This window comes from Gopherus evgoodei, chromosome 8, assembly GCF_007399415.2.
Source record: "Gopherus evgoodei ecotype Sinaloan lineage chromosome 8, rGopEvg1_v1.p, whole genome shotgun sequence".
Classification (NCBI taxonomy): domain Eukaryota; kingdom Metazoa; phylum Chordata; order Testudines; family Testudinidae; genus Gopherus; species Gopherus evgoodei.
The window spans coordinates 87,202,080-87,225,747 of record NC_044329.1 but is presented as its reverse complement, the minus strand read 5'-3'; the positions used below and the strand labels follow the sequence as shown (position 1 = coordinate 87,225,747).

The window sequence follows — 23,668 nt, the reverse complement described above, 5'->3', positions numbered from 1 at the left end:
CCAACTGATCCTGTTGTTGATGTTATATAAGGAACGCAGAGGATGTTTATTTCTTAAATTGTCTTGTGCTCTTGCTGTCACTGATCTTAGCCTTAAAGTTCCTGAATCCAAGTGCAGAGAATACCATATATAGCAAATATGGTAAAAATGCCTGACACTGGTGATCTGGTCACAACTGTTAACTCCACTATCCAGGGGTCATGACCAGAAGCTCCCCATCTTCTCCATTTAAAACCGTGTGAAGTTTTGAAATGACTTTTCCTGATTGCCTATCTGGATGAGCACACCTAGCAGCCCTCCATTATTGTGTTCAACTGCCAGCAGACCATGCCAGTTACATGCTCCAGACACACTCTGGCGTGTAGTAGACAGGAGATATTAGATCTCCTCCGCCTGTGGGGAGCGCTGTGCAAGCACAGCTACGGACCAGCTGTAGAAACATGGACATCTATTGCACAGGGGATGCAGGGGAAGGGGTATAACAGAGATCAGCAGCAGTGCGGCACATTGGTGAAGGAACTACGGCAGGAATAGCAGAAGGCCAAGGAGGCCGCAATCAATCTGGTGCTGAGCCGTAGAACGCTGCTTTTACAAAGAGCTGCATGCTATATTTGGGGGAGAACCCCCTGCCACCCTGCACATCACCATGGATACCTCCAAGGAGCCTGAGTCATAGGCCCCTGGCATAAACAGTGAGGACATGGAGGAGGTGAAGGTGGAGGATGAGGGACATGTGAGAAGTCCAGCTATGCCATGAGGCAGGACCTCTTCAAGACTCCACTGTAGTCCAGTCAGTCCCAACAGTCAGCCTGGGCAAGACTGACACAGGGGAAGGAACCTTGGGTAAGTAAAAATTGCCTGAACCTATTCTCCCCCTCCTCTCTCACAACCAGTCTTCTCTCTCTTTTTCCTGTGTCCAGAAAGGCTAGCTGGCTCAGCTGAACAGCCTCCACTCTCCTATTTCCTCCTTCGCTGCCTCTCTTGCCTCCTTGAATTTCACACCCCACCCTCAGGATCTGCTCTTCTCCAGTCCTTCCTCTCTCATTCTGCTCCTTTCCCACCCTCTTCTCCTCTTTCTGTGTACAAGAGAGAGAGCGAGTGGGAGGAGAAAAGAGGGTGGGACAGGGAGAGTCAGGGAAACCCTCCCCTGATGTGCATTGGTATTGTGAGAAATTGACAGGGGAAATGGGTGCCAGAGTCTCCCCTGCCTGCAGGCCCCTGTCTCACACAGTTCCTGTCAGCAGGGTATGGCTGTGCTTGGCTTCTGGAGAACCCTGACCCCAACCAAGCCTTCCTGATCTTTCCCTCCGAGAAAATAGTATTTAAAAAGATGATGCTGAACAGTAGGTGTTCAGCGTGGGTGTGAGGTTTTAATGGAATGGGCACTCTCCCAGGCTTCCCTGGACAGAATTATGCTGCCTCTTACTGCCCCAATGTTAGAGAAGCATCTAGTTTTCAACTGCAAAGATCAAATGCATACCATGAAAACAGCACCACTGGACAATGAAGCTTTCAGACAAAATCCTGCCTCTTATCACAAAGAGCCAAACCGTGGTTTTTAATTGAAAATCTACCTGAGGAAAGAATCCCAAAACCTTCCATTGCATTTACAGAGACCTAGGGTCTGACTTTCTACTGCCCAGCCCATTGACACCAAAAGAGTGGCAAGTAGGGTGACCAGAGAGCCTGATTTTATAGGGACAGTCCCGATATTTGGAGCTTTTTCTTATATAGGCTCCTATTACTGCCCACCCCCGGCCAGATTTTCACACTTGCTGTCTGGTCAGCCTAGTGGCAAGTGAGCGGCGAAGGTACTACAATAATGATTTTTTTAGTGGGAGTGCTGAGAGCCACTGAACCAAACCGTAAGATAATGGAAACTACTTCAAGCCAGGGGGTTCAGTACAGGGGTGGATCTAGGTATTTTGCCACCCCAAGCATGGCAGGCAGGCTGCCTTTGGTGGCTTGCCTGTGGGAGGTCCCCGGTCCCGCGGATTCGGCGGCACACCTGTGGGAGGTCCACCGAAGCCGTGGGACCAGCGGACCTTCCGCAGACATGCTGCCGAAGGCAACCTGCCTGCCACCCTCACGGCAACTGGCAGAGCGCCCCCTGTGGCTTGCCGCCCCAAGCAGCACTTGGTGTGCTGGTGCCTGGAGCCGCCCCTGGTTCTGCAGCACCCCCAGCACCTCTACTTCCAGCACCTATAGTGAGCAGTGCTGCCATTCCGATTCGTTGTACCCAATTTAGTACTCGCAGGGTGAAATCCTGGCAGTGATAGCAAAGCTTCCTAAGGAACCAGGATTTCACCCACAAAACCTTCACTTAAAATAATACTTTGCAATAGCTCTTTATTTCGAAAACTAACTCTGTCCTTTCCTTGGTATTACACCGCGAGTAGCACTGGTTCTCACTGGAAGCTCCAGATCCCATCACCTCTCTTTCATGTTTCAGCTGAATTGTCTCTGTGCTGGTAACTTGATAGGGGCTGGCAGCCCGCTCCCGGGAGACTGCAGAAATTCAACGCCATTGGCTGCTTCGGTATTGGCGGCAGGGCTGTAAAGAACAAAGCTTTGACTTTCAGTTTCGTTTCTTCTCCGCCCTGAGACTTCCCGACAGAAGAGCTTGCACGGTAAGAGCCTATAGCTTTGTCTGTAGACATTGTGAGCGCTTAAAGTGTTAAGACGCGTTGAGAGAAGGTTTGGTTTTTAAATGCGCGAAAGATTTATATGTTTTGAAGAGAAACTTAGCATCTTTCTATGATGCTAGGCTCTAACTTGTAGCTTGTGTCAGGAGCTGGAAGACGATCTCATTTCCCTTCGCTAAAGCTTCCCTGAAGCTAAAGCTCGGAGCAATTCTTGCTATCAAAATGCTAAGTTATGTGTTTCAGATCAGACCAGAGGATAGTTAAACCGGATATTGATCACCTTAGCCAGTGGAGTCCTGCATGTCCCAGGCCATGCTTCAGAAAGCCATTTGTTCGTTAGCTGTGCTGAGCACGGAGGAAGTGTCCTGATTGAAGAGCCAGAATGAGAGAGTTGTGCCAGCTACCAGTGAGGTGGAAATAGCATCATCATCATGTTCTGGATTCCCTTGTTCCTCTTAGCTAAAAGCACTGTTTAAAAGAAATCTCCTGGTTTCACACTGAACACTTAGCAAAGCCTCTGCTACAGAGACTTGGGGAAACTGGCATTCAGCAGTGATGGACAGTAGCGGTGGCTGCTGATTGCCAGAACTTGTAATATAATCACAAGGTGGGTACTAAAATACTCCTCCTACCATCCCTTTAACTAATACCCACAGAAGGGCGAAAATCTGCTCGTGAGTGTGGATGCAAAGGGGTGTATATGGTCATATATAAGATCGAGTTCAAGTTATACCTATATGCATGGTACAGTAATGTAACTCTTGATTTATTCAGGGTAACGGGTTAACCATAACACTCTAGCTCAGGGGTTCTCAGACTTCTGTACTGGTGATCCCTTTCACACAGCAAGCCTCTGAGTGCGACCCCCCCTTATACATTAAAAACACTTTAAAAATATATTTAACACCATTATAAATGCTGGAGGCAAAGCAGGGTTTGGAGAGGAGGCTGACAGCTCGTAATCGCCCCGTGTAATAATCTCGCGACCCCCCAAGTTTGAGAACCCCTGCTCTAGCTCCACCTACAGGCTAGGTAGAGAACTTCCAAGTAATTCTAACTCTAATAGTCTTTTCTAAACTAAATATTCCTAAGATTTTAGTGGTAATAATTGAATCCTGGATCATCCTCTTCAGGGCAATATATTTAAATAGCGAGCCGAGAAATTGGTTTAGCATTGCAAGAGAAGTCATTCTTGATGTACCCAAAACAAGAAGTGTTAGGTCTAGTTCTTCTTGATAAGCAAGGAGCATAGTGTGTTTAGGAAGCTCTCCGCTACCAATAGTAGAATGTAGAGTTTCATCTTTTCTGTCACATCATTCTAATATATTTGGACAGAGGAATACTTTGGAAATCTTGTGAAGAATGTTCCTTTTAAATTCTCCAAGTTGGAGACGAGAGAAGAACATTTATTCAGGACACCATGTATTGTACATTTCTGAGCAAAGTATGTGCACTGTGTCATGCAGAAATTGTTAATATGAAGTTAAGCAGTAAGTGGTCTTGAAAGTTCTGCATATTTACAGATAAAGGACCCAAAGAGTAAAGGACAGCTTTATATTTCTTTTTTTTATCTCTATAATGAAGAATAATAAAATAGAGTATATATCAAAAAAGGACACAAACTCTCTGTCTCCCACCCACCCCCAGTCTGGCTGCACACAAAGATTTCTTCTGGCAGAGCAGTCAGTATGGGAAAAAAAACAACCCTTCCCCCCCAAAAAATATTAAGAGAACTTAAAAAAGAACAGTTGTTGGAGGTGTATTAATCTCTGTCCGTCCATACAAACAATGCAGTGACAGAAGAAATGAAACGTGGCAAGGTGAAAGCACAAATAACATTGATGTTTTTGTTAATTCTTTCTACTTGCCATATAAGCTTCAGAATTGTTAAAAAGAACAGGAGTACTTGAGGCACCTTAGAGACTAACACATTTATTTGAGCATAAGCTTTCTTGGGCTACAGCCCACTTCATTGTGGATACAAACTAACTCGGCTGTTACTCTGAAACCTAGAATTATTAAACTAATCTTGTGTGGTTATGCAGACAATAAACCCCATGGACTTTGCTCATACAAGTATCTTTCAGGTTAGGATTTGCAGGACTGGCTCTGTGCTTTCAACTGGTCATTAACTGGCCAGGGTGCAAAATACATAGGAATGAAAGAGTAGCTCATTGGTGGAGTAGTGCCACTATGTGTAAAAGAAAGCATAGCATCAAAGTAAAAATCTGAAATGAATCAAACTGTATCACAGAATCTCTATACACAATAATTCCATCCTTGAAGATGGATGGAAGAGTGTAGCAGTATGAATATACTACCAGCCATCTGACTGGGATAGTAACAATGATTGTGAAATAATGAGAGAAAGGCAACAAAGGCAGAAAACACATTAATGTTTTTTTTCAACTATTCTCCTATTGACTGGGTGTATGTCACCTCAGAAAGGGGTGCAGAAGTAAAATTTCTAGGCACCATAAATGTGTCCGGGAACCCACAAGGGGAGAGGCAATTCTGGATTTAGTTTTAAGTGGAACATGGGATCTGGTCAAAGAGGTAAATGTAGCTAAACCAGTCAGAGTGACCATAATGTTAAATTTAACATCATTGCAGGGGGAAAATGCTAAAGAGTCCCACCACAGTAACCTTTAACTTCAAAAAGTGCAACCACAAAAATGAGGAAGCTAATTAAATGGAAATTAAAAGGAACAGTCACAAGGGTGAATTGCCTGCAAATTGCATGGATACTGTTTAAAAACAGCATAATAGAGGCTCAAACGGAATGTACACTCCAATTTTTTTTTTTAAAAAGAAAAGCAGCAAAGATCCACTGTGACTAGACAGCAGAGTAAAAGAGGTAGTTAGAGGAAAAAAGGCATCCTTTAGAAATGGAAGTCAAATTCTAGTGAGGAAAATAGAAAGGAGGAAAACTTTGGCAAGTCAAATGTAGAAATACAATAAGACAGGCCAAGAAAGAAATTGAAGAACAACTAGTGAAGACATAAAAACCAACAGCATTTTTTTAATACATCAGAAACCTGCTAAACAGTGCCATTGGACAATCAAGGTGCTAAAGGAGCACTCAAGGAAGACAAGGCCATTGCAGAGAAGCTAAATTAATTCTTTTATAGAGTATGTTGGGGAAATCTCCACACCTGAGCAATTCTTGTCGGGTGACAAATCTGAGGGACTATCTCAGGAGGTGGTATGGCCGCAGATGAGGCTTTGGAACAAATTGATAAATTGAACAGTTAATAAGTCACCACAACCAGATGATATTGACCCAAGAGTTTCATATATAAAATTGCAGAATTACTAACTGTGGCATATAACCCGTCTCTTAGATCAGCTGCTGTACCAGGTGACTGGAGGGTAGCTAATCTAATGTTTATTTTTAAAAAAGGGCTCCAGAGGCAACCCTGGCAATTACAGGCTGGGAAGCCTAACTTCATTACAAAGAAGAACAATGAGGAGTCCTTGTGGAAGCTTAGAGATTAACAAATTTATTTGGGCATAAGCTTTCATGGGCTAAAACCCACTTCATCAGATGCATGGAGTGAAAAATACAGTAGCGAGTATAAATACACAGCACATGAAAAGATGGGAGTTGCCTTACCAAGAGGGAGGTCAGTCTAACTAGACAATTCAATTAACAGTAGGATACGAAGGGAGGAAAAATCATTTTTGTAGTGGTAATGAGAGTGGCCCATTTCAAACAATTTCATTAACAGGCAAATTGGTTGAAACTATACTAAACAACAGAATTATCGGACACATAGATAAACATTATATATTGGTGAAGAGTCAACGTGGCTTTTGTAAAGACCATTATATTAGAATTATTTAAGGGTGTCAACAAGCATTTGGACAAAGGCTCTTAAGTAAACTAAGCAGTCCTGGGATAAGAGGGGAGGTCCTCTCACAGATTGGTAACTAGTTAAAAAATAGGAAACAAAGAGTAGGAATAAATAGTCAGTTTTCAGAATGGAGAGAGGTAAATAGTGGCATCCCCCCAGGGGTCTGTACTGGGATTAGTACTATTCAACATATTCATAAATGATCTGGAAAAAGGGATAAACACTGAGGTGGCAAAATTTGCAGATGATACAAAATTACTCAAGACAGTTAAGTCCAAAGCTGACTGCAAAATATTACAAAGGGAAAACTGGGTGACTGGGCAACAAAATAGCAGATGAAATTCAATGTTGATAAGTACAGAGTAATGCATATTGGGAAAAAATAATCCCAACTATGCATACAAAATGATGGTCTAAATTAGCTTGTACCACTGAAGAAAGAAAAATTGGAGTTCTTGTGGATAGTTCTCTGAAAACATCTACTCAATGTGCAGCAGCATTCAAAAAAGCTAACAATGTTAGGAACCATTAGGAAAGGGATAGATAATAAAACAGAAAATATTATAGTGCCATTATAAAAATACATGATACACCCACATAGAATCATAGAATTGGAAGGGATCTCGTGAGGTCATCTAGTCCAGACCTGTGCACTCAAGGCAGGACTAAGTTATCTAGACCATCCCTGACAGGTGTTTGTCCAACCGGATCTTAAAAATCCCCAATGATGGAGATTCCAAAACCTCCCTAGGCAATTTATTATGGTGCTTAACCACTCTGACAGGATATTTTTCCTCCTGTCCAACCTAAACCACCCTTGCTTCAATTTAAGCCCATTGCTTCTTGTCCTATCCTCAGATGTTAAGAAGAACAATTTTTCTCCCTCCTCCTTGTAACAACCTTTTATGTACTTGAAAACTGTTATCATGTCCCTTCTCAATTTTCTCTTCTCCAAACTAAAGGAATCCAATTTTTTCAATCTTCCCTCATAGGTCACGTTTCCTAGACCTTTAATCATTTTGAATACTATGTGCAATTCTGGTCATCCCATCTATAAAAAGATATAATGGTATTGGAAAAGATGCAGAGAAGGACAACAAAAATGATTAGGGGTGTGGAAAAACTTTCATATTGTTTTATTTAGAAAAGAGATGACTAACAGGGAGTTCTATAAAATCATGAATGGTATGGAAAAAGTGACTAGGAAAGTGTTATTTACCCTTCATATAACACAAGAACTAGGGGGTCACCTAATGAAATTAATAAGCAGTAGGTTTAAAACAAACAAAAAGAAGTACTTCTTCACACAATGCGGTGTCAACCTGTGGAACTTTTTGTGAAGGCCACAAATATAACTGGATTCAAAAAAGAATTAAATAAATTCGTGGAGGATAGATCCATCATTGATTATTATCGAAGATGATCAGGGATGCAAACTTATGCTCTGGGTGTCCCTAAAGCTCCAAGTGTCAGAAGCTGGGACTGGACAATAGGGAGTGGATCACTCAAAATTGCCCTGTTCTATTCATTTTGTCTGAAGCTTCTGGCATTGGTTACTGTCAGAAGACAGGATACTGGGCTAGATGGGCTGTGCCAGTCTGTGCCAGTATGCCATTCTTTTGTTACTGGAAATAGAAAAAGATTCACTCTGTAAACTGGGAACTATATTTTTGAGACAGTGAATATGTATTTTCTCTCGTTTACACCACTATAAATCATTGAAGTCTGTGTAGTTATCCAGTCTAAGTAAGATTACAATCAGGTCACAGTAGGAAAGGTTTCACCATTTAGATAAAATGGTCCTGATTTGCATTGAAGTCAATAGCAGTTTTGCCTGAGTAAAGGCAACAAAATTGGGCCATACGTTTTAAGAATATTTTGTCTCCATTCAGGCAGAAAAAGTATTTTGCTGTGAAGTCCATGAAGCTATGCTGAGTTATACTAGTTGGCCCTCCCTGCATCATTTCCCACATCTGTTAATGGGGATAAAAACAACTTTCTCTCACTATTTGTCTGTCTTGTTTATTTTGACAGTAGGCTTTTGGGGTTAGGGACTGTCTCTAACTATGTGTTTAGATAGTGCCTAATGCAATGTTAGGCACAACACACATGTCCTCAGTTGGAATGTCTAGATACTCATGGAATAAAACTAGAATAATGATGATGATGATAATGATTTGCTAACATGCCACTTTATTCCATGGGAAACACAGGGCCCTCATTATTGTCTTCCATCTTTGGTGAGATGAGTTAAAAATAATAATACATTTTTCTTACTGTTATACTTGCATTTGTAACATCTTTTCTGTCTTTTTAGATTAAGAAGAATGGCTGGTGTCAAATCTAGATTAACACAAGATGAAGTAAAGCAACTGCAACATCTGTTGGGGAGCAGAAGCTTCAGTCTTCTCTATAAAGCAAGCGTCCATGGTTACAATGCTTCTGTATTTCATGCCAAGTGTGATGCACAAGGGCCAACTCTAGCAGTAGCATATAATGGAAGTGGTTATATTTTTGGAGGCTTTACGCGTCAGAGCTATGTTTCATCTGGAGGGTACATAAGTGACGAGAAGGCTTTTCTCTTTAGATTAAAAGGCAAAGAGGGTGTGCTCAGCCCACTAAAAATTCCTGTTAAAACTGCGTCAGGTGCTATATATGACTATAGTTCCCTTGGCCCTAATTTTGGTGGTGGGGCACTGCAGTTGTTGAACCAAAATGCCGCCGCAGCAGCAACAAGTTCTAACAACAACTACACATACAACGTTGCTGACCTGCATGGAAATGATCTAGGCCTTACAGAATGTGAGGTGTATCGAGTTGAAGGTAAGTTGATATCAAAAGAGAAAATGTTTAGTGAGGAAATTATAGCTTCCTACTCTTAATGTTATATGTTCCTTTCCTCTAGATATTAGCAGTTTCCTGGAGTCTCCATGGAGGAAGATTACATGGACAATTGAGTAAGTTACCTGTTGTAATATATCACTGTAATGATCTGTGGCCACCAAATACTCTGATGATGCGAATTACTTTAGGTAGATGGTGCTAGAATAGACAGGCATGTGGTGTTTGATGCTTATCTGTGTATCTTAGGTACTAATATGGCACCTATGACCATGGTGTCTGAGCACCTCACAGTCTGAGGATAAGTACAAAATGATGATTTCAGAACAGGTCAAACATAAATGAGTTATTTAATGTCTGAACCAAAATAAGCTTCATGAAGAGCTATGCTTATTCTTAGCCACACTGAGTCTGCCATGGCAAAAATTTAGTGACATTCCAGAGGATTACAGACCATGATTAAGCAGCTAGTCACTTATCTGGGCAGTTCCCAGAGTGGCATAGGTACAGTGTGGCAAACATAAAAGTATTTGATACATTTAGAAAACCCTGTGCATCTCAGCATAGAATTATAGAAATATTGGGCTGGAGGGGATCTCAAGAAGTCACCTAATCTAGTTCCCTGCACTGAGGCAGGACTAAATATACTGAGATCATCCCTGACAGGTGTTTATCTAACCTGTGCTTAGAAACCTCCAGTGATGAGGATTCTATAACCTCCCTGAGAAGCCTATTCCAGCTGCACATTTGATTTTTCCTTCCTAATTTTAGTACTATGACCTTCAGTAGGGCAGTTTGGCCGGGGCTCGTCCCACTCCGGAGTAGCGGGGAGCCAGAACGCTGCCCTGCTTTGGTCAGATGTGTTGGGGAATTAGCTTGGCTGTGCGGCAAAGTGTCAGCAGCTCAGGTCCTCAGGCAGGGGCTGAACAAACAGTTCGATATTTGCAGGCCCAGGCCCTGGGTCAGGGCGGGCCAACAAACAGTCAGTAGCTCAGGCCCTCAGACAGGGGCTGAACAAACAGGTTGAACAGCAAACTCCAGGATCCTGGCTCAGAGCGGCCTAGGAGAGAGGGAGACTGACACCCGCGAGGTGGGTGGCAGGGGGGATGCAGGCCCATCCACTCCTCTGCGTCCCAGCCCGGGGCCATAGCAGCGGCAGAAGACCCGCTGCTGCGTCAGTGGGGATTCTTACCACAACACACTGACATTGGCTCTGGCAGTGTTGCAGCCAGACTTGGGTTGGCTGTCCCCGGGCTACTTCCTTCCTCCCCCTCTAGAGGTTCCTGGGTCTGGACAACATCCTCCATGGGGTCACACAGCATGGGTTCCTCAGGGTAGCTGGCTAGTGGTTGGTTTGGCAGCTCTTCGGGGTAACTGGCAAATGGTAGGCCTGGCAGTTCCTCAGGGTAATGGGCTAGTGGTAGGCTTGGTAGCATCTCTGGGCTCAGGCTAGCATCAGGTGGTGGCTGATCTGTCCAGTCCTCAGTTCGGCCACTGATCGCCGTGGTCTCCCCACTGGGAGCTACATCACAGGTGTCTGGTCTCTCTCGTGGCTGAGCTTCAAGTGAGCTCTGGGCTTTTATACTTCCTGTCCTGCGCCTTGACCGCTGAGGGGTGGGCTCAGGGTTTGCTGGCTCTGCCCACTTTGGTGTCCAGGCTTGTCCCTCTCCGGGGCGGTGGGGAGCCAAACCGTCTCGCTACACCTTGTCTTTATTGAATTACATTTTGTTGATTTCAGACCAATTTTCCAATTTGTTAACCTCATTTTGAATTCCAGCCTTGTCATCGCAAGTGTTTATAATCCCTTAGGCTTAGTGTCATTTACTTATTTTATAAACATATTCTCCACTTCATTATTCAAGTCATAACTGAAAATATGGAATACTTCCATACCCAGGACCAATCCTTGTGGAACTCCACTGGATATATCCACTCAATATGATGGCAAAGCCTTAATAACTGCTCTTTAAGAATAATCTTTGTCACAGAATCCACAGGTCTGGTGCTCTCGCACAGCTCTGGAAGAGTCTCTGAGAAGACCCCTTTAGTGTGTTATCCCCCTTTGGGTTACATTCTCTCACTGGGGTAAGCCCCATCGATTCTCTGACTCCTGAGACCGAACCTGTGAACCTTCAGCTCCCCTGCTTAACTCTGTGAGCTCCCCTTAGTGAGTCCATTTGAATTGGATACCTGGGGAAGGCTTGCAAACCCAAAGGGAGCAATGCACCCCTAATTTCCTTAACTTGGAGCAGGGGTCGGCAGCCTTTCAGAAGTGCTGTGCCGAGTCTTCGTTTATTCACTTTAATTTAAGGTTTTGCGTGCCAGTAATACATTTTAACGTTTTTAGAAGGTCTCTTTCTCTAAGTCTATAATATATAACTAAACTATGGTTGTACATAAAGTAAATAAGGTTTTTAAAATATTTAAGAAGCTTAATTTAAAATTAAATTAAAATGCAAAGCCCCCCGGACCAATGGCCAGGACTCAAGCAGTGTGAGTGCCACTGAAAATCAGCTTGTGTGCCGCCTGCTGCATGCATGCCATAGGTTGCCTACTCCTGATCTGGAGTCAGGTTTCAGAGTGGTAGCTGTGTTAGTCTGTATCAGCAAAAGCAATGAGGAGTCCTTGTGGCACCTTAGAGACTAACAAATTTATTTGAGCATAAGCTTTCATGGACTAGAACCCACTTCTTCAGATACATGGATTGGAAAATACAGTAGCAGGTATATTTAGTCTCATTAGACTGACCACTCCACCTAGTAAGGCACCTCCCATCTTTTCAAGTACTATGTATAAATGTACCTGTTACTGTATTTTCCACTCCATGCGTCTGATGAAGTGGATTCTAGCCCACAAAAGCTTATGCCCAAATAAATTTCTTAGTCTCAAAGGTGCCGCAAGGACTCCTCGTCGTTTTAATCTGGAGTGAATCTCAGACAGCGCTGTAAAAATCAGAAAGGTTTATTAGATGTTTGAAACACAGCATAGACAGTCCTTGGTTAACATAGAGAGTTACAAAGTATTCCATCTTGGTCAGTCCTATGCCCCAAGTTCTCTCTGACGCTTCTAGAGTCTTAGTCCAGAAGAGTGTGTATTCATTTGTATTTCTAAAGAAAGGTGCATTCTCATTGGCTGATATAACCATTAAAACATGTTGTTTTCCAAGAAATAGAACCATCACACTAGATTTGGTTCTTTTTTTTTTGTTTGCTGCCTAGGAAGGTACACTATAATTATATGCATTTATTTAGACAACTATATAACTTTATATTTTCGGATTCTCATTAATGGTGCATTTTTAGTATGTTAGAAAATAGTGAGTGAAATATTGCTTAATTGCTACTTTTGTGCCATATTTATAAAGTTTGACCTCAAAAGTTAAATGTTTTTCCCCTGATACTTTCTTTATATAGAAAAGCAGCTTTTAACTCAAAGTTTTTGATAGCTCATGGATCCAGCATACTAATTCTTTCATTTAAATATTTCAAGAGATTATAATAAATTTTGGCCTTAACATATTTTGTATTAAATTCAGATTTTATTTTTAACAGGTTTGTTTATAAAAAAAAATCTATTATAATTTAAATAATATTTTAAAATCTTTATTTTAAAATCCACCCTGCTTTTATGTTCCATGTTAGATGTAACTCATTTGGTGCCTTGGCCTTTCTGATTTTGTCCTACCTGCTTATACTACTCTTCTGTTCTCATCCTTAGCAATATGTTCACATTTCCACTTATTGTATGATTCTTTTTTGATTTTTCAGGCCTATTGGCCTCTTACTATTCTTGCTGTCTTTCCTTCACATCTGGATAGTTTGGTGCTGTGCATTTAATATTGTCTCTCTGAGAAATTGCCACCTCTACTGAGCATCCTTTTTCCTTACATTTTCTTCCCATGGGACCTTACTTACCAGTTCTCTGAGTCTGAGGTCCATTGTCCTTAGTCTACTGTTCTCACTTCTTCCTTTCCTTAGAGTCATGAAATTATCATTTCATGATCACTTTCATCCAAATTGCCTTCTACCTCAGATTTGCAACCAGTTCCTTCCTATTATTCTGAATCAAATCTAAAATGGTTGCTTCCTGCTTACTTCCTTCACCGTCTGAAACAACACATGGTCTCCAACACATTCAGAGAACTTGTTAGACATTTTGTGCTTTGCTGTCCTACTTTTCCAACAGATATCTGGGTAGTTAAAGCATCTTCCATGAAAAAATGTGCTTCCGCTAAGCATGGATGCTTCTACAAAGTTAGCTGTAGAGGATCTTTTGTCAAAGATGTCATATGTCAACAGTGTAAAAAGACATTTCTATAAAGCATGCCACTGTCCTCACTTCAAAAATCAGGAACATGAAGTTACTGTGCCTGATGTTATCACCATGAGTGTAGAGAATTTCTTTTCACCTAATCCTATTCAGAAACTCTTTTGCTATGTTGACAGATGCACACTTGGACAACAGTCACGCTCCAGTGAACACGTACTAGACCAGGGACGGGCAAACCTTTTGACCTGAAGGCCGCATTGGGTTTCGTAAATTGTATGGAGGGCCAGTTAGGGGAGGGATTTGTGGCCCAGCCCCCACCGCCTATCTTCCCCCCCCCCCATCCCAGGACTCCTGCCCCTCCAGCTCCCCATGGTCCCGCAGGCCGGATGTGGCCCGTGGGCCGTAGTTTGCCCATTTCTGTACTAGACGTTGGTTCAAATGTGTCAGTTCTGCCTGATTTTGCTTATTTGCTATGTTTTCACAGTGCACAGCTTACAAGATCTAAGCTGCATTTGGTGGTTTACGGTACCTGAACATGGTTACCTGAATACATGTGTAATGCACGACAACTTGTATGCTCTGTATACATATGTTGTGAAAACAGATTTGTCCTACCCTCTTAATAGTTTTTAGTCTACTTCTAAGCCTGTTTGAATGAATGGATGTAACTTTGCTGCATTACTAGTGACAGTCAGCGCATTGCAACAGAGATTTAATTCTCCGGTGACATGTTAAAGCAACTGTTTTAAGCAGCATTGGTTGAATACATTTTCAAAATTTTCAAAGTTGACGACTGATATGGGGTACCCAGGTGGAGACATTGTAGGCCAGATTTGCATAGGTGCTGAGCACGTGAATCTCCCATTGGCTTCAATAGGAACTCTGGGTACTCAGCACTTTCTGAAAATCAGGCCATAGGATGTTTAAAATTGGACACCCAAAATTAGAGATTATCATGGTTAAAGATCCATTCCGTGTCCAAACCATGTCAAAGTTGTTTGACGTTGTGTGAAGGTCATTCTGTCAGAGCGATCTGACTGTTCTTCAGTTGCTTTTTATATTCAAAAGCACCACTGGGTGCTCTTTGGCCATGTTACCAGGATGCTCTCAAACTCTCTATTGACACCTGGGGGGTTCATGTTTTGACTGTACCTGGTGCGGCAGTGGGGCCACGCCTGAGATTTGTGGATTCGCAGGATTGAGCCAGATCTAGGAACTTAACAACACGATGCCTTGTGTGACGCGATCAACTGTGGTCACTCTGGCTGGCTCTGAGGAGACTGTGTGTTTGATGATAGTTAAAGATGGAGTATATGGGGGGATGGGGAATGTGGAAGTAGAGAAAGAACTGACAGAGATTTGTAGGGGATCTTAATGCATGACAGTCTCTGTTAGCAAGAGTCAGGCTAGTTATAACCGTAATATCGCGAGATTTGTAGAAGCGAAGATTGTGTGAGGCGAATGGGAAAGAACTGTGTGAGAAGTTGTTGCGACCTTGTGTCGATAAGGTGGAATGCAGACTAGCATCTAAATAGAAGTGAGAAAAATAAGATATCAAGATGGCCTATGTATAAACAAAATGCAGCTGTTGCTTATTATTATATGTAACAAAAAGTATAAATGCTTGCTGTAATTGTTTATCTGTGGAGAGACCTGCCTAGGAGGGGGAAACCCTGTGACCTAGCGCACTCCCTCTCTCTATGCAATTGCTTGAGAATAAATAAAGTATCTGACTTTGCTGCACCCAACCAAAGAGTGAGAACTGAGTTTTTCTCCGACAGGAATATTTCAGTTTCCTGAATTCACTGTGCCTAAATGCAGTGCAAAACATGTGCTGTGATCTCATGGGTATTTGAAATTATGCAAATCTTTTTGTCTTAACAGGGAAAGAGCTAAAATAATGGAGGAAATCAGATCTTACAAACCTTATTTAAATTCAGTGCCACAGATTCGGATTTTGGTTCTCGGTCCAGTTGGAGCTGGGAAGTCCAGTTTTTTCAACTCTGTGAATTCTGTTTTCCGAGGTTATGTGACAAGCCAAGCCATAGCAGGATCTGATAATACTAGCGTGACAACACAGGTAAATATTTGCCTCTAATTAATAAACATCCAAGCTAAAGCACAGTCTCTTAGTTAAAAATCAACATTGTTTCCCCACTAAATGGAAAACCCAAAGATAGTCCATGATTACCCCCACTGAATTCCATGCATGTACTTGTGAGAAGAAAGGTATTACTCAAATGGATGAGAGATAATCTGGTGCCAAATATGGATTTTTTAAATATGTATTTCTATATGTTATTTTTTTTTGCCCCAATAGTACAGGGCTTACCCAGTCAAAGATGGAAGAGATGGCAAGCCTCTGCCTATTATCTTCTGTGACACAATGGGAATAGAAGAAAAATCAGGAACAGGTCTGGAAATTGAAGAAGTGTCCAACATAATAAAAGGCCACATTCCTGATAGGTACCAGGTAGGATTTCTACAATTCTATGCAGTTCAACTGATATCCTTTAATGTTTTTTTACATGTACAAATATTATATCCTAAATTTAATTACTGTGGAACAAAATATCTACAGTGCTCAGTACATTCTTGGAAATGTGATACTATACAGTAAAACCGTATGAATGGTGATCATAAGTAAGGTGTATTTGAAAAGGAATAAACTATGAGAAATTTGTATTTGGGCCCGATTCTCCACTGTCCTGCACTTTGTGTAGCCTTTTACAGTCATGTGAAGTTGATGTAAATCACTATCCACCCTTCTGCCCAGGTAGCGTTTAGCACCTACTTTGTTCAGGTACAGGCCAAGGGAGAATCAGGCTCAAGGTATATAAAGATTGGAGGTGGTTGAAATATTTTGAACAAAAAGGTTTTAAATAGAAAAATGGACTTGAACGCCCCCAGCCCAAATTTCTGTTATCTCTTGAAATTCTTGTAGTGTTTCATGAAATTTTTTGAAAGATTTTTAGCAAAAATGTAGTCATTTATATTATTGAAATAATTCTCTATTTTTTTAAACTGGTTTTCAGGAAATGAGCAATTTTTTATTTCTTTTGTGAAAAATGAAAAATGAAGAACGGGTTAGTTTGGTAAAACAAACACGGTTGACATTTTTAATTTTTAGAAAACATTGTTTTAAAACATTGTAAAGAGCAGCTTCCACCATATTCAAGCTTAGTACAGTGCCTGCTTATGTGGCCTTTTGTCTTGCCTAACAGAGAGCTGCTGACTATAGACCATTTCTAATTTTAACTGTTGTAATATGCAAGAGATGTAGAATTTGATTGGCCATTCACCTGAGGTGAGTTTTGTTACAGAAGCAAAGATGGAGGGCTCAGGTTGTTGTATGACTCTCATCTCTGTAGTATCTTGGCTCCTCACAAATCTTAACTTAATCCTCAGAACAACTCAGCGAGGTATAAAGTGTTATTAACCTAATATTAAAGATACGAAACTGAGAAACAGTGATTAATTATCTTGGTCAAAGTTATATTGGAAGTGAGATCTCCTGAGTCGCAGTTTTATGCCTTAACCACAAGTCCAATCTTTCCATGATTTATTTGGTCCTACTTTATATTAAAATTCCATCTATAAATGGTTTACAAAGAATTAATAAAGGAAGAATGTTAAAAGCACATTACAGTACTGAGCAGTATGTGTATAGATGGTTATAAGCACATCAGTAGATGTTATAAGCTATAGTTATGGGTAAATTTTTGATGGACTTGACAACAATCAATTAACCATTTATTAAAACATCTGTTAATAATTTCTTAATGCTTTATAGATGGAACCTTAATAAAAAGTGTGTTCAAAAACTCTATAGTAGGGATTGTCAATGGTGTGTGTGTGTGTGCATGTGTGTATGTGTGTATGCATGGGTGTACACACACACACACGGAATATCTCGTGAATCCTCTTTATTTTCTAGAGAGGCCTTTTGGTTTCATTGTTGCTTTTCCACAAGGGATATAAATTTAGAGGAACTCTGTTGACTTCAAAGGAGCGACTCTGGATTTCCACACGTTTTCAGTAACAGAGATCAGAATCTTGCACTCCATCTGGAAGAATGGGTATGAGACTGGGAATGAGGAAATCTGGAATTTCAATCCTAACTTGACCACTCCCTTTATGAGTGTGCGTAAATCATTTCACCTCTCTGCATATCAGTATTCCTCTCTGTAAAATGAGATAAGAATACTTGTCTTCCTGCTCCAGAGGGGTATTTTGAGTTTGTGTTTGTACAGCCCTTTGAATCTCCAGTTCTTTGGAAATGCTACTGATTATTATAAAAAAATTTCTTTGCAGTTTAATCCAGCTGCCACCCTTCGTCCAGATTCTCCAGGCTATGTCCAGACCCCTTCTTTGAAGGATCAGATTCATTGTGTCGCATTTATTATTGATGGGTGCAAAATTGAGATTCTCCCTGAGAAACTGGAAGACAAGCTGAAACAGCTTCGAAGAAAAGTGAACCAGTTTGGTATGTTTTATGTCTCCTAATATCGTAGAACTGAATGAAGTGGGCATGCCCAGGAGGTGATCTGACTTTCAAGCCTGAGCAGCTTGAGTCATTAGGGGCTTGAAGTACTGCTAAGAGCCAGGCTTATCCTTGGTCTGGGAGGAGAAATTGCCACTTACTGCTTTTGAGGTTTACCTGCTGGCTGGCTCTCTGAGCTGGATTAATGCACTCTGGAGGGACAGGGCCCCAGATTGATGGAAGTATGGACACTGCAATGGGCTCTGATGTTGGTGGGAGAATAGAGGAATTCCTGATCACCTCCTTTGTTTTCTACTCTTTGGTTTTACAGTGTGCCCTATTGAGTTTCTGCTCCTCAGTATAGCAGAGCCCTCCTGTTGACACAGGTCCCTGGAGAAACAGAGTTGTGCACTAGGCTTCTAGAAATACATCTCTCTAGGAAAAAATCACTTTGATTTCATTAATTACTTTAAAATACATATAATCCAAGGCATTAAAACTTTTTAAAAAGAGAGTAAAGGTAAGATTGATTCATTTGCAGCTGCAGTGAAGACAGGAAGCAACAAAAAGTGAAAAAAGAACTCAAGAATAGGAGTCTTATATTTGTGAATGCCAGTTTACATCATTAGCTCCTGTGGTTATGTTTGGACACAATATCTGATTTTCTCTCCATGTGATATGAGTAATTTCCATAGAGCCAATAGACAGAGACATAACCTATGGGGGAGAAAGTAGGCTCCCATTGCGCTATTGAACTCAGATAGGTGTGGCATGTTTTGGAGTTCCTTGTGAGTCATTGAATTCATTGCACGGAATCTCAGCCCTGGCAATCTTCCCAATGAGATGAGTGAGTCATTAAGTGAAGTGTCTACAAGACTAGTGTAATAATAATAATTTTGTTTACAAAGCATCTTCTCACCAAGAGAATTAGGGTGCTGCCCAATTACTGTTCAATTAATATTAGTTTAATAATTAATCTCTTTCTAATGCTGTTGTGCAAAACAAAAACGCTTTCACCTTATATAAGCAGAAGCAGTTGCAATGAAGAACTGATGGGAAATTAGGTTTAAAATCCTATTCTTTTTTTTTTTGGTACAGGGATCCCACAACATGTTTTGCTAACTAAAGTGGATGAAATTTGCCCTGATCTTGAAGAAGACATCCAGTGTGTGTACAAAAGCAAAGCTGTTGAGAAACAGGTGAAGTATGGCATTGTTGACTGTGGTGTTATCTATTAACTCAGTTGATCTGAACAAATCAAGGTATTGTGATACTCAACAGTACGTTTGCAATACTTGCATCCCCTCAGATTCCTACACACATTCTCATTCTGGGCTTGTAGTCACAAGCTGAAAATATAACTAAATTTAATACCTGAGGTTTTGGTTTACCTAAAAGATTTAGGACTTGTTAAAATTGCAAACTGCACCTCTGAAGAATGAAACTGCATAGCAGAAAAAGGTGGAGATACCAGAAACCTCATTAAAAATTAAGGGCCAGATTCTTTTGCCAAACTCCACTCCATATAAAGGAACTGGAGTCTGGGCAAAACTGGCCAGGTGCAAATTTCCCCTTATGTGAATAGATGTAAAATTGAAAAAAAAAGAGCACTTCAGGGGAGGAAGGAAGTGGGAGGGAACTCTGTTCTGCTGATTTTTTTAAGCAGATTGTCTTTCGGGGAGCAAACACTGCTGGATTAATTTTGTACAGCCGCTGGGCTGTTCTAAGTCATGACACGGCTCACGCACCAGCACATAGAAGTCTCTTCTTGGATTCCTTGCCCCTGTCCCATGCTGACAGAGTCTGACTCAGGAGAGAATCCATAAAGGTTTGATTCCCTCTTAGCTTCCATCTCATATAGATTTTTACCCCGTGCAGAGTGCTTGTAAAATGCTGCCATTTTGCTTTGGTCGATTTTTACACTTACTCTGCACTCACTTTGCACAGCCATAAATGCTAAGACAAGGTGGAAAGTTGTGGAGAATCAGAGGCTGGTGGTGGTTTGTGGTTCAAATACTGAGGCTGGCCTGGGGCTGATTTAGCCATCAGCAATTCTCAGAGGTATTTAGGCACCTAACTTCCATTGATTTCAATGGGAGTTAGGTGCCTAAATACCTTTGAGACATGTGGCCCAAGTGGCCGTCTCCTAGCCAAGAGGAATAGCCGACTTTATGCCATATGAAGTCTCCCTCACCTGAGGAATATTTAGCTTAGGAGATATGACTGTGTTCTGACTGCTTTGTTCAGCAGAAATGATACAAAGGGACTGGATCAGTTCCTAGGGTAGAGTCCTGACCCCGGGCTACATTCTGTCTTGTATCTGAACCATGGTTTAGAGGCTTAGCATAGCAAAGCAGAACTCTGCCTTGGTCCCTCCCTGCCTCTGACATACTCCCCATACTTCTACATCTCACACGACGCTGGGTCAGGATGTGTGCAGAAGCGTGGTTCTAAAGAGGCTGACTTGAATCAGTTTTATACCAGCGAAGAGCTATTCTCATCAGAATCTTAACTATCTAGTTATGACCAAAATCCAGTACAAAGGAGCTGGATTGGCCCAGAGAATGTATCTAGAAAGGCCAAATATGGACTTAAGTGGAATTGTACCAGAGATGAATCCCTAGTAGTGTTCTCGCTAGATCATAATGGAGGAAAAATAGTCCTGTGTCCTGGGTATCACCTCTGAGATTAAATAGAAGGTTTTGGCCTCCAGGGTAGTTTACGCAGTCAGTTTCTAGCAGTGAATTTGCTAAAGAAGAATAAAATATAGTGAACATGGCCCTGAACTGTCACTGCATCAAAATGTAGTTGCCATTTCAGTTGCAGGATGGGTATGATTTCAAAATATATGTGAAAGTAGTTACATCTTCAGTATAAACAAGTTTGAAGAACTAAAATATCTTCCACTTTTAATCTCACCAAACAATATCTGTGAAAATACTCAAAGGTTTTGCTTAGCTTTCTCAAGGAACAGAAAGATTGAAAAATAGTCAGGGAGCTCTTTAGGATAATCCATTTTGTACCTTTTCTACAGATGCGGATAACTGCGGAGAAACTTGGAATCCCTCTTGCTCAGATTGTACCTGTTAAAAACTACTGCTCCGAGTTGGATCTTTCGTGCGATGTTGACATCCTGTTACTTTCCGCCGTGAGGCAGCTTATACGTATAGCAGAAAGCTACCTTGACAATTTCCCTTTTGAGAAGCCAAAAAAAGAGCCCTAACCTGATGTTTACTGTGATGCTGAATATTTTATATGCTGTCTCCATAGGTCAAATTTATTGCTACTGTAAGCAGATGCAACTCCATTGATTTCAGTGGAGTTGCACTTGCTTATGCCCATGGTGAATTTGGCTCAACGGTTCTATATCTTGTTACTGCCTGCGTAAGATTAATGATATTTTTGCATGTATCAAAGGAAGAATAGATTCTCCAGCTTTCCAGGTGGGATCCCTTTATTAAACATTCCACATTCTTACTCTTCTCCATTTAAAAAGAAATTGTAACAGTAGGTTGTAAAACTTTTGTTAGATTAATTGGAAAAATAAATTACCATAATCACTTTTTCAATCACTTTCTTCATCCAGGTTTGGAACTTCAGTAACTCAGCAAGAGGTTGTGGGCCTATTGCAGGAGTGGATGGGTGAGGTTCTGTGGCTTGTGATATGCAGGAGGTCAGCCTAGATGATCATGATAGTCTCTTTTGGCCTTAAAGTCCATGAGAAGAGGTGAGGCAGAAACACAAGGGACCTACTTTTCTTCTCGCTTACACTGGTTAAACACTGCTGCATCTCTGTTGACATTAGCAAGTACTTCAGATTTGCACTTGAGTACTTGAGAACAGAGTTTGGATTAGATTCTTGATGAGATGTAATATCAAATGCAATGGTAGCAATACAAAGAGTAGTCAAGGTTCTGACTGTTCCAGAAAGCGTTGGCATGGCTGGTATATAGTTCCTTGCAGGTATAGTTGTGAGGAAGGGCTACTTCCTATACAATAAACCATAATTAAAATCGAGCAATGCATGTTATTGGACAAGGATTTATTTTCTTTTTGTTAAATCATAGAAAATTAGAGTTGAAAGAGACCTCAGGCGGTCATCTAGTCCAACCCCCTGCTCAAAACAGGACCAACCCCAACTAAATTAGCCCAGCCAGGGCTTTGTCAATCTGAATCTTAAAAAATTCTAAGAATGGAGATTCCACCACCTCCCTTGACTTGTTCCAGTTCGCCCTCTAGTGGCTGACAGTTACAAAATATGGATTTCTAGAAAATAGTGCTACATAAAGATGCTTTAGAAAAGACTAGGATGCAGGATTTTATTTAACCCTCTTGCCTGACCCATGATTTAATTCTCTATTTTCTTTTCTGTGAGCACACAACTATTTGGGGAGGAGTTTTATTACCCATTGATCCAAGTCCGATATGAACAAGCCTACTATCCAGCTGCCCCTCTGCCTAGAAAACAGAGGCAAGTAGCAAGCCACCAGCTCTCTCCATCATAAGACAACAGCAGGTGATGGGATGGGAGTATGGGAGGGTCTCTTTATGTCGCCTGATATTTTGCTGTTGGAATGTATTCATCCTGTTAAAGCATATTTTATAAACATATATAGCTACCACAGTCCAACCTTGTCTTCAGGATGACAATAGTAAAAACACACTAAAAGTGTATATTATCCCATAAGTATCAAACTGAGATACTTAACAAAATGGAAAAACAAGATATAACTGACCTTCAAAGGTCTTTTGAGGTAAATCAGAACCTCTTGGGGGGAAAAAATGAAACCAAATAGCTGTTGAGTTGCAATGAAGGATTTTCAGGGCTTTTCTCTCACCTTTCCTCAGTGTACCATATAAAACAATTTTTATTGCAATTTCCAGCCCTGTAGAATCAGACTAGTGTATCAGCATCAGTATGTGTGTATTCTGTTTTTCATGCATCATTTAAAAGGATCATCTAATATTTCTGCAGTTGGGGCTCTTTTGTCATTTTCTAGCTTGTGCTGATGTTGAGGAGAGAAGCTGTTGTTTAATAATTTCAGCAGTGTTAACTCTACACAAACACTGAGAGAGAAGGGAAGAAGCTGGAGCAATTCCTAGAGTGCTTTGGTAAGATTTAGCCTGGAGATTATCATTTTGTAACTCTTCTCAAGGGCTGATTGTGAGTGAATCCCAGCTGATCTGCTGCATGCAAAACACCACTTGATTCATGGCAGTTAGGTAAAAGAATTTTTTATCAAGCCTTTTTTTTCACTATCTTCAGGGTCTTAGAGTGAATTGCCTATAGTGTTGTACCTGTTCTAGATTACAGTGTGATGACAGCCATGTTGGTTGTGATGAGGGACTTCCAAAGCTAAAAATGTCAGCCTCTATAGCATGAACTACAGGATTAAATTTATATCTGGAAGCTATGACAAACTCACATCCTTTGTAGCACAGAGGGGGATGTGTAACACACACCAAACTCTGGGTTATATAACTGCTAATGTAGACAGTGCAATGAAGACTTCTGCTCAGTGTGCAGCTGCAGTCAAAAATCAAACACAATGTTAAGATTTGAAAGGAAGAGA

At 41.2% G+C, this 23,668-nt stretch overlaps 1 protein-coding gene across 1 annotated transcript; it reads left to right on the top strand.

Annotated features, from left to right (window-relative positions):
- The first annotated feature begins 2,539 nt into the window (after positions 1-2,539).
- IFI44L (interferon induced protein 44 like) lies at positions 2,540-21,658 on the top strand. The gene is made up of 8 exons (XM_030573445.1): positions 2,540-2,630; positions 8,820-9,325; positions 9,408-9,459; positions 15,497-15,692; positions 15,933-16,085; positions 17,927-18,098; positions 19,194-19,294; positions 21,130-21,658. Exons 2-8 carry the CDS (start codon positions 8,830-8,832, stop codon positions 21,316-21,318), a joined length of 1,359 nt encoding a protein of 452 aa, XP_030429305.1. The 5' UTR covers positions 2,540-2,630; positions 8,820-8,829; the 3' UTR covers positions 21,319-21,658.
- Positions 21,659-23,668: the final 2,010 nt, after the last annotated feature.

Bases quoted from the DNA above. Each gene is read 5' to 3' on its own strand.
- IFI44L (XM_030573445.1), top strand. From the start codon at position 8,830: ATGGCTGGTGTCAAATCTAGATTAACACAAGATGAAGTAAAGCAACTG. The intron at 15,693-15,932 runs GTAAATATTTGC...TTGCCCCAATAG, and splicing joins ATACTAGCGTGACAACACAG to TACAGGGCTTACCCAGTCAA. The intron at 16,086-17,926 runs GTAGGATTTCTA...ATTTCTTTGCAG, and splicing joins ACATTCCTGATAGGTACCAG to TTTAATCCAGCTGCCACCCT.